Raw genomic sequence first — 13264 nt, forward strand, 5'->3', positions numbered from 1 at the left:
CCACTAGACCTTTTACCTCAGTAATCCTACAGGCAAGTCATGGTGACTTGGAGGCCTGATTATTGAGTACGTGAACTGGACATGATCATGGTCAAGACTAAGAAGCGAAACAGGGTCGCGACATCACGTAGAATGATAGACGCCCGTCCCGCTCTTTTCACGATCACGTGGCGACATAGACCACGTTTGTGGTGGCGCGTTGGCCTCCACAGGCCTTCTTCCACAACGACCACCATCTCCTCGACAGTCAATCTCGTCCAAAACTTGCTCTCCGGCTCTCACGCTAGCGCTCTCCGCTTTAGCATGAACACTGCCGACCAATTTGACGGCAAAATTGCCGAGTACATTGAGAAAGCCAGGTCGTTGAGGGAGCAGCGAAACTCGCAGATCCCCCTCATCTCCCGAATTCCGAGTGAACTCCTAGCAGGTGTTTTTGAATTCCTTGCTCAAGTAGACCCGGACGAGCCTTCCCCGAGCCCATACCATCAACCGGAGAGGTCATCTGGCGATTACCACCCTTGCGAAAACGTAACTCGTGTCTGCCGCAAGTGGAGAATCCTTGCATTGAGCATGTCTTCCATCTGGGGGATTTTCTACGCCAATTGCTCACAGCAATGGATGGACTATATTATCGCGGAAAGATTAAAGTCAATGTCGCCTATTTCCATACGGTCTCCACACAAGCGGCGGTTCCAACAACGCGACGTGCTTGCCTTACGACTGGACTCCGAACGATTCAGTCACCTGGATCTCGTACTAGACTCCGATCGGACGATGAATCTCATGCATAAAGTCCTGCGGTCAAAGAATTTACCGGAGCTCAACACCCTATGTATGACTCTTGACAGGACCAAGTGTCACAGTCCGGACCCAAATGGCTTTGTGTGGAGGGCGGAAGCACCCCGCCTTCACTCGCTTCGTCTTGAACACGTCCTTCTCAAGGTTCAGATCGCATCTTTCCCTTCCCTTCAAGAATTTAAACTTGATCTCTCTTCATTTCATGGCCGTCTACACCCTGTCCAACTTCTCAACGCCCTCCACGCCATGCCTCAACTTCGCACCTTTGAATGTCTTGGCCTATTGGAATATAGAGACAGGAAACCTATACCAGCGGATCTACAAGTTGAGCTGCCTCATCTAGAGCATCTTGCCATCTCAAAATTTCGTTGGGAGGACCTCGTCATCTTCGAACATATCACGACAAAGCCGCTAATCTCTTTTCGTATCGACCTCCTTGCGCAGACAGAAACCGCTCTCCCAGATTTGCAATCTATATGGAAGCTACTGCCCCCTCCCTCCGCCTCTATTGACTCATGGCACACCATCCTCCATAAGAGATTGTACGGAGCCGACGATAAATTTGGTCTAGTCATGCAGATATCATCTCCGTCTCCCGAATTCCGTTTCGAGCTGGCAACTGAATTCAAACTGGTGGGAGCGACACGGCATGTTGAAAGTGATATATATTCCTCGCTGCCTTCAGCGTCGACGCCGGACGTCGTTGCATTAACTTCGCAGTGGCAGCATCGGCCTTGTCCCAGCCTGAAGAGATTCGCCCTCGATATGGCCGGAGTAGCAGAATTCCACTTCATCGACCTCACACAATTGTTGGAGGCGTTATTGCCTAACCAACACCTAGAAGGGGTCCACCCTCCTTTGCAGAACGCTGCTACCCGAGCGACGAAGTCGAAATCAAAACTGGTCAAACCAGCTTCACAGAACGGATTCACGCTCTCTAGCTTCCCAATTTATCTCCCGGGATTGCGGCGCATTGTAGTTGTGCAGCAGGCTGATCTCGGGGGATCGTTGAATATCATCTTGAGTTACCTAGGTCAGATTTTCCTGAAGCGGAAAAAACGAGGCTTGCCCATCATGGTCGTGAAATTGGGACAACTCTCACTGGACGCAGAGCAAAGAATGCTTGTGGGAGACGGCATTAGCACTGAGCTGACATTTATCAACCAAGGTGAGAGAACTGGATGCATCTATACCCCCATAACATGCGACTGACCTTCACTCAGATGATTGCAAGCATTATCTGAGTACTTCGCTAAAGGAGTTGCCAAAACATTTACGCTGAGGTTCATATACAAGTCCATTTTCCGATATTAAGTACACCCGAGTCGAGGTTGGTTTCCGCCAGTCCACTCCCCATCACAACTCTTCAATCTTTCCTCGCCGTCGTCCGTCACCCCCTTCCACTCACTCCAAAGTTGGCGGCGATGCTCCACTCCCCATCATAACCCACGCACCCTCACTGCTCACATCATCCACCGTCAGGAAAATGGTGGCGGGCCCCGGAGGGAACACCCGTCCATTCGGCGGGGTCGTGAACGTCAGAATATTCCTGAAAGGCGAAATGGTAGCGTCCATGAACACTAATCGGGCGCTCGAATGGAAAGCGTGGGTAGAGAATCCCAAGTCCATGAGGGATACTAGATGCGGTATCAGCATAGATGTTCATGTAGCGTTGGTATCTTTATAATTACCTTTAATGTCTCTGCCTATGAGGGAGGGCGGGACTGATATAGGAACACTAATTCGCTGCCCAAATCTCAACTTCTTCGGCATACTCAGCAACCGGGGTCGTGCCACCTTCATGAATGGAGGATCTAACGTTTGGACTCTGAATTCACTGTTGAACTTGGCCCCCACGGTCGTATTATCATTCGGATTGCTCCCAGCGATCAAGAAGTTGCCTTGGGGTGTTAGAGTAATACTGGAATGGTACATACGCGCGATGTCGGTGGTGGGCATTCCCTTGTTGCTGATTCGACGACCGAGGGGGAGCGAAGGTGTGTATAACGAAGGCGTCAAGACTGGGTTGTCCGCATTGGAGTTTCCTATGGGGTCCGCGATTGACTTCACGGCAGCGAACCCAGTGCGCCCACCGTTGGCGATAAGGATCTGTCCGTTCGGCAAGTGCACCAATTCTGGCATGGTTCGACCTTCCAACATGTGTTCAACCTGCCATCCTTGCTTGATACCTTCTTCGGTGAGTTTGATGCGGGAACATTGGGACGAGGCGGGGGTTTGTGAGGAGAGAAGCGAAGGGTCGATGGTGTCTGTTTGTGTTCCTCCGCACACGAGGACTTCGGGGATGAATTGAGGTGGGGAGAGGGGGAGCAATATCGCGGAGCCGTCAATCGGGTTGGTGACACGGACGTTGTTGGGGATGTCGGGGAGGATAGTCTCAGTGTTGGCTTCGATGTCGTAGATGATAGACTGGTTATTGGCTATCATGAATACACGACCGTCAGGGAGAGCAAATACTCTGTTCAAGATGCGTATTAGGGTGAAATGATACAGCGTCGGTGAAACGGAGCATTACCTAGGGAATAGGTTTGCAGGAAGGGCGCGCTCGAGGAAAGCAGACGGCCGAGTAGTCGCCTCCTTTTTTGGGAAGAATTCGAACGAGTTCACGGGATCGATGTTGTAGAACTTCGTGTTGGCGTGTGTGCCCCCAACGATCATAAGACTTCCGTCAAAAATCCGGAGGGTCGAAGCGTACCACCGCCGTTCGAAGAGATGGTGGGTCTCCAGATTTTCAAAGAGGGTGCAGCCTTCACCTGAGGGAGATGCGCATGGTTCGAAGATACGAATGGCTTGGTTGCCGGCTTGATTAATACCACCGCCTGGAGCGTCGCCTCCAATGCTGACCTACAGGTAAAGATGGTGATGAGAGGGATATCCGATAATTAGCACCCGCAAGTATTACCATGGACCCGTTACTGATGAGAGCGCCACTACCGCAGAATGCATTCGACACAACCTCGAGAGGCCTGACGGTACTTGTCCGTAGATCCCAAAGGGCACCCAGTGCGGAATGGTTGTCGATGTGCAAGGGGTCAAGTGAAGGGCGATTAAAGAAGATGGCCAGTGTCGGTGAGACGACTATGGACTCCAGGGCAACAATCCCACTGGTCGATTGTTTGAGATCGAAGCTCCATTGGGGGACGCTCGGAGCTGCAAATACGAGGTTGAGCACTGTCAAGAGGGAGAGCAAACGCCGCATTCTGACGATCGGGCTGGAGATGAGACAGCGTTCTTGCAGCCCTCACCTCCATCCCAGCGACAAATTTATATCCATCTCCATGGGAGGAAGAAGACATGCACCTACGCTGTTGTGGGACGGGAGTCAGGCCCCAATCCATTTAGCGTGTACCCGACGTGCAGTACCCTCTCACCACACTCCCCATCGCTCCCTCGAGCTCACGCCAAGTCTGCCCAATTAACGAGCCAGTATGCAATCATGGGCAATAAAGGCTCACCGTGATGTCAAAAAGCCAAAAAGTACCACGCCCATGGGTTGAGTTCCACCCGGGAGAATGGAACTGCGAGAAAGAGCAGGAGAGGCGGTGCCTAGGATGCCCCCTCGGAAGAGGTGCTCGCTGTTACCGGTGAGATTTTGAACAGCTTTGAACGCAATGTTCCCAAAAATCCAGGACTATTTGTAAGAATCATCATCGGACCTCAACATCATACACCTTCAGATTCGGGACCCACTTCAGTCTATTGACTTCAGGCCGCCGTGCTTGTGTGTATTGCCGCGTTTGCACGTTTGCAAAGAGAACATTCCTACTCGCTGTTGACTCACGCTAAAACTTTGTACTTGACATTGCGCTGCAGCACTACCTGTGGGTGTATGGATCAATTTCACGATCAGCGAACGCCTAAAATTCTCACCCAAAAGACTGAGGCAGTTGAAGACCTGATGTGAATCTTCAATCGCCTCAGTGGATAAGATTAGGCCTTTAGAAAGCGACTTCGGTAGACAAATAGACTCCAGCGCCATCAACGCTAACAGAGTTACGAATGTCCTGGGTCACTAATTTATATCTGTGTAATGTTACAATACATGCTTGCGTAGTTGATGAGGGTATAAAGTAAATATGCAAAAGCGAAATAATAATTATCACGAAAATCGAAGAGGTACTTATCCTAGCACCTTTTTAATACCCTCCTTCTGTGCGGGCGTGAGTCGGTCGGGGAAGACGACATCCCACTTGACGATCATATCACCCTTCTTCTTCACGCTGCCCTCTTTCCGCACAGGCATCCCCTCGTTCGGGATAGTCGTTTCTTGCCCGGGCTTGACGATACCAAGTGGTATTGGTACTTGTATCTTGCGCCCGTCGAGCGCTTCGACAACCTTCTTCCCTCCGCCGCCCGTCAGCGCTTCTACCAGCGGCAACGTCACCTTGCAAATAAGGTCGTTTCCCTCCCGCTTGAACACATCGTGTGGTTTCTCTTCGACGACAAATACGAGGTCCTGTCCTTCGCCTGTGCTAGGCTGCTCGTTGCCAGCGCGAGGGAACCGTATTTTGGTGCCGGATTTCCATCCGGGTTGTACAGCGATTTCTAGGACCTTGTCTTCGGTGGTGCCATCTAGCAGTCGACGGCCAACTTTAAGATGTTTGGTAATGCCGGAGTAGAGCTCGTTTAGGGAGACTTTAAGGGGACGGGTGATTTCTGAGGGGCCAGCATCTGGGCGGGTGGATCGTGCTGAGGGCCGTGATTGGTGAGTCCTAGCACCACGGGGCATTCCGCCGGGCATACCGCCTGGCATTCCGCCGCCCATGAAGTTAAATGTCGTGTGTCCGCCGCCCATATCGTCGTCTTCGTCCTCGAACGAGTTCATACCACCCATGCCGCCCATACCCCGCATGCCTCCAAGGCCGCCTCCCATTCCGCCGAAACTGCTGAAGAACTCCCTGTGGCGAAGGTGAGACTTTCGTCTATACGGATGGAAGTGGAAGGGATGTACGTACTGGAATATCTTGTTGGGGTCAGTCGGACTGAATCCCCCTCTTCCGCCTCCAGGGCCTCCCGTGGTGAACGTGTACGTCGAACCTCCAGGGAAGCCGCTGAAACCTGAGAATCCCCCAGCTCCAGGCCCACCGGCACCGGGTGCGGGTCCTCCTCCTTTGAGACCTTCCTCGCCGAACTGGTCGTATACCGCGCGCTTGTTCTTGTCACTTAGGACTTCGAAGGCTTCTGAAACCTGTGAATATACCAAGTTAGCATCACATTTCGAGGGAAGCGGCGATGAGAGAAACCCATACATACCTCCTTGAACTTCTTCGAGGCCTCCTCTGAGCCTCCGTTCCTGTCAGGATGCCATTTCAAGGCCTGTAAAACAAACAATCAGCATCAATGATTCGACCTGGAATTCATGGGAACACAAAGTGTATACATACCATTTTCTTGTAGGCCTTCTTAATTTCCTCGTCGGTAGCTTTCTTATCGACGCCCAATAGTTTGTAGTAGTCGGTACCCATGATGAATTTCTAATGGGAAAACTGAGATGGTGGTGGTAGTGAATCAAGAGCGGGGAGTCAGAATGAGGGCTCGGAGCTGGTTATATTCCTTTTGCCTAGGCCGTAGGCGATTTGAGCACATTCTGTCCGCATTATGATGATTCTAGTCGCTTCTGGAAACGTGACATGACGTCGCACGGCTTCACCTTCCATCTCATTCTCCGACAATCTCCGCCCAAACCTAAGTATCGCGTGACTTTACCCACGCTCATCGTCCATAGGGATCGGACTTTGCAATCGAGCTCTATGGGATTGAAGGCTTCACAGTATGGGAATAGACCGGAAAAGACTTAGTATTAGCCTATTCGGAGAGACATATAGTAGATATTGGTGCCCTCTGAGCCACGTCCGATTTCTTGTGGTTCCCGTGAACAATCGAGGGGAAAGTCGATGAGGAGGAGACACTCCTGACCCCTAGCTGACCCCAAAATTAGGCGCTTTTCAAACAACTCGGAGGTAATCCCGACGACGAGCACACCTTCGAACTTGCGAGCGGGATGTCCACAGCAACGCCGAGACCCAGGAACGGCGACGTGAACGCACGGGCCTTGCGCGATGAACGACCAGACTCCATGATTCGCAGATCGTGGCACGCAATGACCGACATTCTGTCGCCCTTTTCCTCCTCAGCGCTCGCTTCGCTTCCCCGCCTCCGACGCCCCGTGCGCTACCACCGCGCCGACGGGATCCCAGAGACCGAACAAGACGACAACGGGCAGTGGCCCACGGTGCAGGACTACCACGCCATCAGCAGCGCCCCGAAAGTACGAGTGCCGAAGAAAGTGCCGACTCCTGTCAAGGTCGAAGCCAAGGTCTGGTTTGCGAATGAACGAAGTGAGTGACTGCGACGACGGCTACATTGGATTCACTGATGCTGTGGACTGCGCAGCGTGGGTGGGGTGGCTGGACCTTTCGATAGTGATAGGAACACTCGCGTTGGCGCTGCTCAATGCGTCTAAAGACCCAGTAGCGCGCAATTTTGCGTATGTGTATGCACTCATCAGTGTCGGCGTTCTGGTGCGTGCTTTCTCTTTACCGGGGGTAGTTCAATTCAATGACACTTCTCCTAGATCTACGGATACTCGCTGTACCAGCACCGTATCTCCATGATACGGCGACGGGATCCAGGGCATTTTGGTGCGTGGTGCCACTGTAGCACAGGGCTACCTACTGACGACGCCAATGGCAGACATGATCGCTGGGCCCGTGGTGGTGAGCCTGCTTCTGTTCTTCGCGGTTCTAGCCAATTTTGTCATCCGTGGTAAGTTTCACAACGTGTTGTTGATGCTCTGATCTAACACCGGTTGGTCTCTATCAGTACGCGAACTGTAAGGACGTCGATTACTTTGCAGTCGTGATGGTCGCTAACTGGAAATTTGCCATTGTAGCAAGGAGAAGAACGTACCGATTCCAGGGGCCGACCTGCTTCAGATGTTTTCGAGAAATGTATCAGCCAACTCTACCATCGTTCCACGTCCGTTTGCGTAACTCTTCCTCCCTGTCTATCCATGTGAAATACGAAAGATCTAGTTGATATCTACTTACACCAGGATCACAGGTTACGCAAACGTTGAACGTGCCGGGATGAGTGTCAGAAACGAAACGTTGCACTACGAGATTTGACTTGACGGCGGTTGGAACACAACAGACCCAAAACCAGCCTCCATTAACTGCTTATACACAGTGCTCAACTTTCGCTTCGAATGCAATTCTTGCTTCGGCGCGTACCAATGGGTCAGGTATATGTAGCGCCTATCATCAATAAGGAGCATGTCACCATTGGTGAGATTGACCCATCGTATTCAATCAATTCGAAGTTGATATTTTCGTTCGGAAAGCTGAACCCGCGCTGCAAACCTTTGAGTGTGAGCATCCTGCTGAATCCTGATCATACACATTGATTCGATGTGTCTTGTCCCGTCCTCCCGTCCACACCGTACCAGGAGGTATCTGCTAGAAATGGTATGGCACGTGCAACTAGTTTCGCACCCTTGTACTCCGAATACTCCGACGGCGACGCCCGACCGATCGACTGTAACACCTATATTGTCGCAGTCGTTTACAATGACTCGATGCCATGACCCATGGACCATGACGCCTCGACGCCAGCGCTCAGTGCGGAGCCGTGTCCGCGCTCGCACTCGGACCTCGTTTCTCTCCGCCTTCGCGTACCTGCACGCTATCTGTCGACTGACGGGTACTCTGTTTCACATACCGGGGATATCACTGCAATTGTCGTTGTTGGTGGGAAGACCGTGTCTCAAGTACTGTGCGTGTCGAGCATTGTATTATCAAGCACGATCGCCGTCAAAGTCCGGACCATCCCCGTTAATTTGCAGATACGGCGCAGAACACGATATCTTGGCGCATCAATGCATCATCCTTCAGTCCGAGTTGGTGTCGTTTCACGCTAGTGGCCCAGGAAGTGGTGGTTGCCGCCACTAATTGTGTACGGGAACAATTGCTACCCAGTGGTTTGCTTTCTCACCTAGGCCGTGCTCATTAATACCGGCCTAGCATCGCTGGCGAGTGCATTTCATGATCATTCATTTTAGCTCAATTCTTATCGTTTGGATTGTTGGCCTTGCAGGCGCGCGGTTCAGCTCACCCCGTCGCCACCAGAAAACACGGCCGCCGCGCTCCAAATATCTAGCCCGATATAGCTTCGTCTCGAGCTGGTGCATTCCTGGCCTCCACTAGCTATCTTTATGCTGGTCGGATCGTTGTGGGCGATACAATAACGCGTACGCCCTTATCAGATCAAAACGCTCATATCGATGCATCAGGGCGCTTTACTCCCGAACAAGTGACGCCGAGTCCCGACTGAATGCGGGAATACGAAGGGGCTCTGGCAACCGTCACTGCTGCGATCACCATGTATGGCTAATGCTCAGGCACATCTCTCCCAAACGGCATCTACCCGAGATTCTGGCATTTGGGATGTGGCGAATTGATTTCGAAATGTATTACCCCAAGACTCTCAAGAGTCTCACTGCACCCGCGAACATGCCTACCCGCATGGCTGTTCAGCCCTGATGCATTCCAGACCCCACCGCTTTGAAACATGCGACTCGCGACATCTATCACCGTGTAATTGAAGGTGTGATCGATGACAAGCAGCCAAAACGTATTCCCGGCTGTAGGGTAACGTAGTTGTAAGGCTCATCGAATTTGGGTTCCTCCCGATCACAGGCAGTCGCGTTCCTGGACGCAAGTTATGGAAGTGGGAAGTACCTTCCCGAAGAGCACACACAGGCACCCACAGTGGCCTCGATCTCATATCGGTGGCTCGCACTATGTCTTTTACAGACCCGATAGCACTCACTTTCTATTAGTAATTCAGGCCTTACCGAACTCGAGTACTCCACGATAGCACGGATCATGGGCATACCTGGGCTGCAACCTGGGCTGCATCCATCCTGTAGCGCCGCCCGGCCCACGTCTTGGTTTCGCTTCAGTCCATCCAACGCAGGCTTAGCCGTCGGTAGGTGCCGTAGCCGCTTGGCGGACACCTGCCGCCGCCGTGACAAGACTGCGGCCAGCTGACGCGCTCATGGGAACAAACGGGCTGTTCAAGTATACAATCGCTATCTCTGCATTTCCCCTAGGGTGGAGAGGGTTGGGTATCCGAAATGTGATTCCTATCTTCTCGGGTTGCTTAATATGTCTCTAGTCGGTCCGACGTTGGTGAGTCGTTGATGATGAATCATGCATCATATCGTATATTGCGCGAGTAGAATATGTAAGTGTGTTGCCCGCAACCGCGCAACCACTACCCTTTCCGTGCGTGGAATGATGCCTCTGACCACTTACATTGCCACGCCAACCCGTGCCGGTTTTGCCCCATGAGATTGGATCATAAAAGTTGAAAACATTCCGTCGTTTGACTGTAAACTGAGTGGTGTAGACAGCATTTCCCGAAAGGGCTCATCGCCTCCGAACACATGCCTCGAGGCACGCAATTCGCATCAGGTCAACCTCACATGTCGCCGTCATAAGATCACTCGAGCACTCACTGCAAGCCTTAACAGTAACATGTTCGACATTCCGTACCCCTGGGCATATGTTGGATTTCTTCCAAGGCCGAGTAGCTGGCACCCAATGCGAATAACGAGACATGATATGATTAGTCCGAAAATTATGATGTATCTAAAATAGACAGTAGTTACACAGGTGCCTATACTACGGAATGTCAGAGGGAATTGCTAATACAGATGAAATGGATGGGGCCATCATCAACCTAATCATATAATTATACATAAATAGTCTTCCTGGGATGATCAGAGTGTCGCTTGGCGGTCCACCCTAACGTCGTTCGCAACGAAAGTGAGGTTAACGATCCTTCGGCTGTCGACGTATGGGTCAGAAGACAAGGATTCGATCCTGAAAGAGATGGTCAGGTTCCTTTCTTGTGAGTAGGCCTCGAATTCTGGACTAACCTGACTGTAACTGTCTTATGTCGTTCAAACTCGGCAGGTTTGCTCATGCCTGGCAATTGCTTCTGTATGCCACTGATAACGTACACTCCCCAAAAAGATCCGTCCTGGTAGGGATACAATGAGCGGCCCGTACATAACATAGAAATAATGACGGGTACTAACTCTATTTGTCGTCGGGTCTCCGGGTGCAGGGACGGCCTGATGCCAGTGGACCTTCAAGCCGGTGGATGAACCTCGTCGCATGGCTAGCACCAATTGCTTGATGCTCTCGCGATCAAGAGGCGCGCCATTTATCGTAGCTTTCAAGTTCTTTGCGAATGTCGACTCGATGGCGCGAAGGCACATGTCATCGTTAGGTGCTTCAAAGACATCATGTATGTGTTGTTTCGACCAGTCAGAGAGGGTGGACAGCGAAACAGTGGTTGTTGTCGTTCGTGATTCGAAGGCAGAGGATTGTATTAAAGACATGATGAAGTGCGGGGGAGGATTTCTGGGGGGCGTAATGACTCTTTCATGGCGGAGACGAGCCTCCTTTTCTACTCTCTGGAATATCGCGCCGATAGATCTCGAGGAACGAGATATTGACTAGACCAAGTCGGAGTATGTCTTGAAAATACGTCAATGTCCGAGGTACAATATTACAGATGGCACGTATGCCCTAAATGAGCGGAATCGGTGGAACTCTATTGTTTGTGTGTCAGGTGAACGTGGCGGTGTTCGCAGCGGTTGCTGGCAGGGGTCGGGCTGTTCAGAGCGATTAGTTCGCGAGTTTGGTGCGCCAAAGACCAAGGAGAAACGAACTATTGATTGACCCATTCTTCCTGATGCGGACTGCAAACTGGTGCAAGATCTCACATGATGACGACAACGAGCGCCTAATGCCCACTCGTCTTCCCCCAGAATAATTGACTTACTCGGACGGGATTGTCGCGAAGTCTACGAAGTGTCGTTATGTGAGCCTTCATTAATATAGATCGTCGTGGAAGTGGAAGAGAACCCGTGCTTAAGCTCCACACTCAGGTAATGCCATAAGTTCAAGAGCCTCTTCGTCTACATCTGTCTGATCGAGTGGCAAGATCGAGCCCCAGAATGAGGGTGCCAGTCCAGTCTGGCGCGAAGGGTCGGCCATACGCGCGACTTTGCGAGGACCCGGCAAGCGGTTCCGAGGGGTCATCAATGCATAGGCGGGATGGGAGTGATGGCGAAATGTCACTATTCCTGGCGCGCCCGCAACTACCGAGGAGCATGCATGTGTCGATCCCATGAAAGCCAGGTAGTATTCCCAGTGAAATAAACGTGTGCTCAAACCGTCGGCCTTAGGTCGGAGAATGCCCACACGGACGAAATACCGATCGACAGCCAACGCATGTAAGATGTCGATCGTAGTCGAGAGGTGCTCATACAGAAAGAGAACGAAGGCACAAGTTGGCCGCACATCGATCGACGGGTGGCGGGCATAGCGGCGTACACTTTACGTTCGAAGATACAGGGATCGTTGTTACGGATGTGATAAATGACATACCTGCAGCGGGGGTGTCACAGAGGGCATCAATCGACCTCTAATATTTTTCGCATACGGCGGTGATCGTGACGGAGATGAAAGATTTGGAATGGATCGATGGTAAGCCAAAGTTTCTGCATGTAGTCATTCATCGATGTCCATCGGGCAACATAGAAAAGAAGCAGTGGCACAGTCTTCAGGCTCCTACGTAGAGGCACTCTGCAATTCGGTAGCGCTTGCATCGGTAGACGGGAGCACTTGACTATCTTCCACGTTTGCCGTGTGAGTTGCTGTCGCGTCGTTGGGTAGCGATTACAGATATATTGGATGCTGCTGGAAGGCTCGACTATTCGGTTTCGCACGAAGTTGAAGAAAAATACGCGACACCATCAAGTCACACGAAGACAGGGGTTAGGAGCGCTTGTTCCTCCGAGGGAGACTGAAGAAAGTGACGAAGCGAAGTAGTAGAGTCACTAAAGACAAGAGCCACTAACCGATGAGCGCAGATGAGTACGCATCAGCCATGGATACCTTCAATTCTGGAAATCATGCACTGAGATTCAGCAGTGAATCTCTCCCGCGTAGAAGATGTAGCATAATTGACACGCTTGAACGCTAGTTTCTGGGAAGGGACGTCACGAATGTGAAACGGTCCCGTCAGTGGTGAGCGAATTAAGCAACTTGTCATCGACGCTAGAGGTTCCCTCCACGCGTTGGTGGCTAGTAGATGGAAAAGAGGGTAGTGCCAAGGCATGTTTCCGGCCAATCAAATCTCACGATTGCTGAAGGGTGAACCCGAACTCACCGACATCGAAGACGAAGCAAGTGAGTTTGGACGGGCGTATGCACTTCAACCATCTTCCACGTAGATTCAGAAATTCGTTTGCCTGGGTATAGTAGAAGGGTGGTTTCGTCCGTCGTACCCACGTGGAGGGCCACCTGGTGAAGAGGTCTCACCTATGCGTCACCGAATCCAGAAATTCTGCTACTCTTGTCGCCGCCAT

The 13264-nt window shown here is 51.6% G+C and overlaps 5 protein-coding genes across 5 annotated transcripts; 2 read left to right on the top strand and 3 right to left on the bottom strand.

The window, feature by feature from the left end:
• Positions 1–303: 303 nt before the first annotated feature.
• On the top strand, positions 304–2080 carry PC9H_009421 (uncharacterized protein; the record flags this gene model as incomplete). The annotated part of the gene is made up of 2 exons (XM_036778923.1): positions 304–1966; positions 2022–2080. The coding sequence occupies 2 exons, from the start codon at positions 304–306 to the stop codon at positions 2078–2080; spliced, it is 1722 nt and encodes a 573-aa protein (XP_036628312.1).
• Positions 2081–2202: 122 nt separating this feature from the next.
• Positions 2203–4015, bottom strand: PC9H_009422 (uncharacterized protein; the record flags this gene model as incomplete). Its single annotated transcript, XM_036778924.1, has 4 exons — positions 2203–2435; positions 2490–3274; positions 3332–3660; positions 3719–4015. The coding sequence occupies 4 exons, from the start codon at positions 4013–4015 to the stop codon at positions 2203–2205; spliced, it is 1644 nt and encodes a 547-aa protein (XP_036628313.1).
• Positions 4016–4936: 921 nt separating this feature from the next.
• PC9H_009423 (uncharacterized protein) lies at positions 4937–6281 on the bottom strand (the record flags this gene model as incomplete). The annotated part of the gene is made up of 5 exons (XM_036778925.1): positions 4937–5505; positions 5560–5714; positions 5772–6004; positions 6070–6132; positions 6201–6281. The coding sequence occupies 5 exons, from the start codon at positions 6279–6281 to the stop codon at positions 4937–4939; spliced, it is 1101 nt and encodes a 366-aa protein (XP_036628314.1).
• A 536-nt stretch (positions 6282–6817) lies between these two features.
• On the top strand, positions 6818–7943 carry PC9H_009424 (uncharacterized protein; the record flags this gene model as incomplete). The annotated part of the gene is made up of 5 exons (XM_036778926.1): positions 6818–7154; positions 7210–7337; positions 7391–7457; positions 7510–7581; positions 7879–7943. 5 exons carry the CDS (start codon positions 6818–6820, stop codon positions 7941–7943), a joined length of 669 nt encoding a protein of 222 aa, XP_036628315.1.
• A 2657-nt stretch (positions 7944–10600) lies between these two features.
• Positions 10601–11227, bottom strand: PC9H_009425 (uncharacterized protein; the record flags this gene model as incomplete). The annotated part of the gene is made up of 3 exons (XM_036778927.1): positions 10601–10703; positions 10760–10863; positions 10922–11227. 3 exons carry the CDS (start codon positions 11225–11227, stop codon positions 10601–10603), a joined length of 513 nt encoding a protein of 170 aa, XP_036628316.1.
• Positions 11228–13264: the final 2037 nt, after the last annotated feature.

The sequence above is a fragment of the Pleurotus ostreatus genome (genome assembly GCF_014466165.1).
Source record: "Pleurotus ostreatus strain PC9 chromosome Unknown scaffold_7, whole genome shotgun sequence".
Lineage (NCBI taxonomy): Eukaryota > Fungi > Basidiomycota > Agaricomycetes > Agaricales > Pleurotaceae > Pleurotus > Pleurotus ostreatus.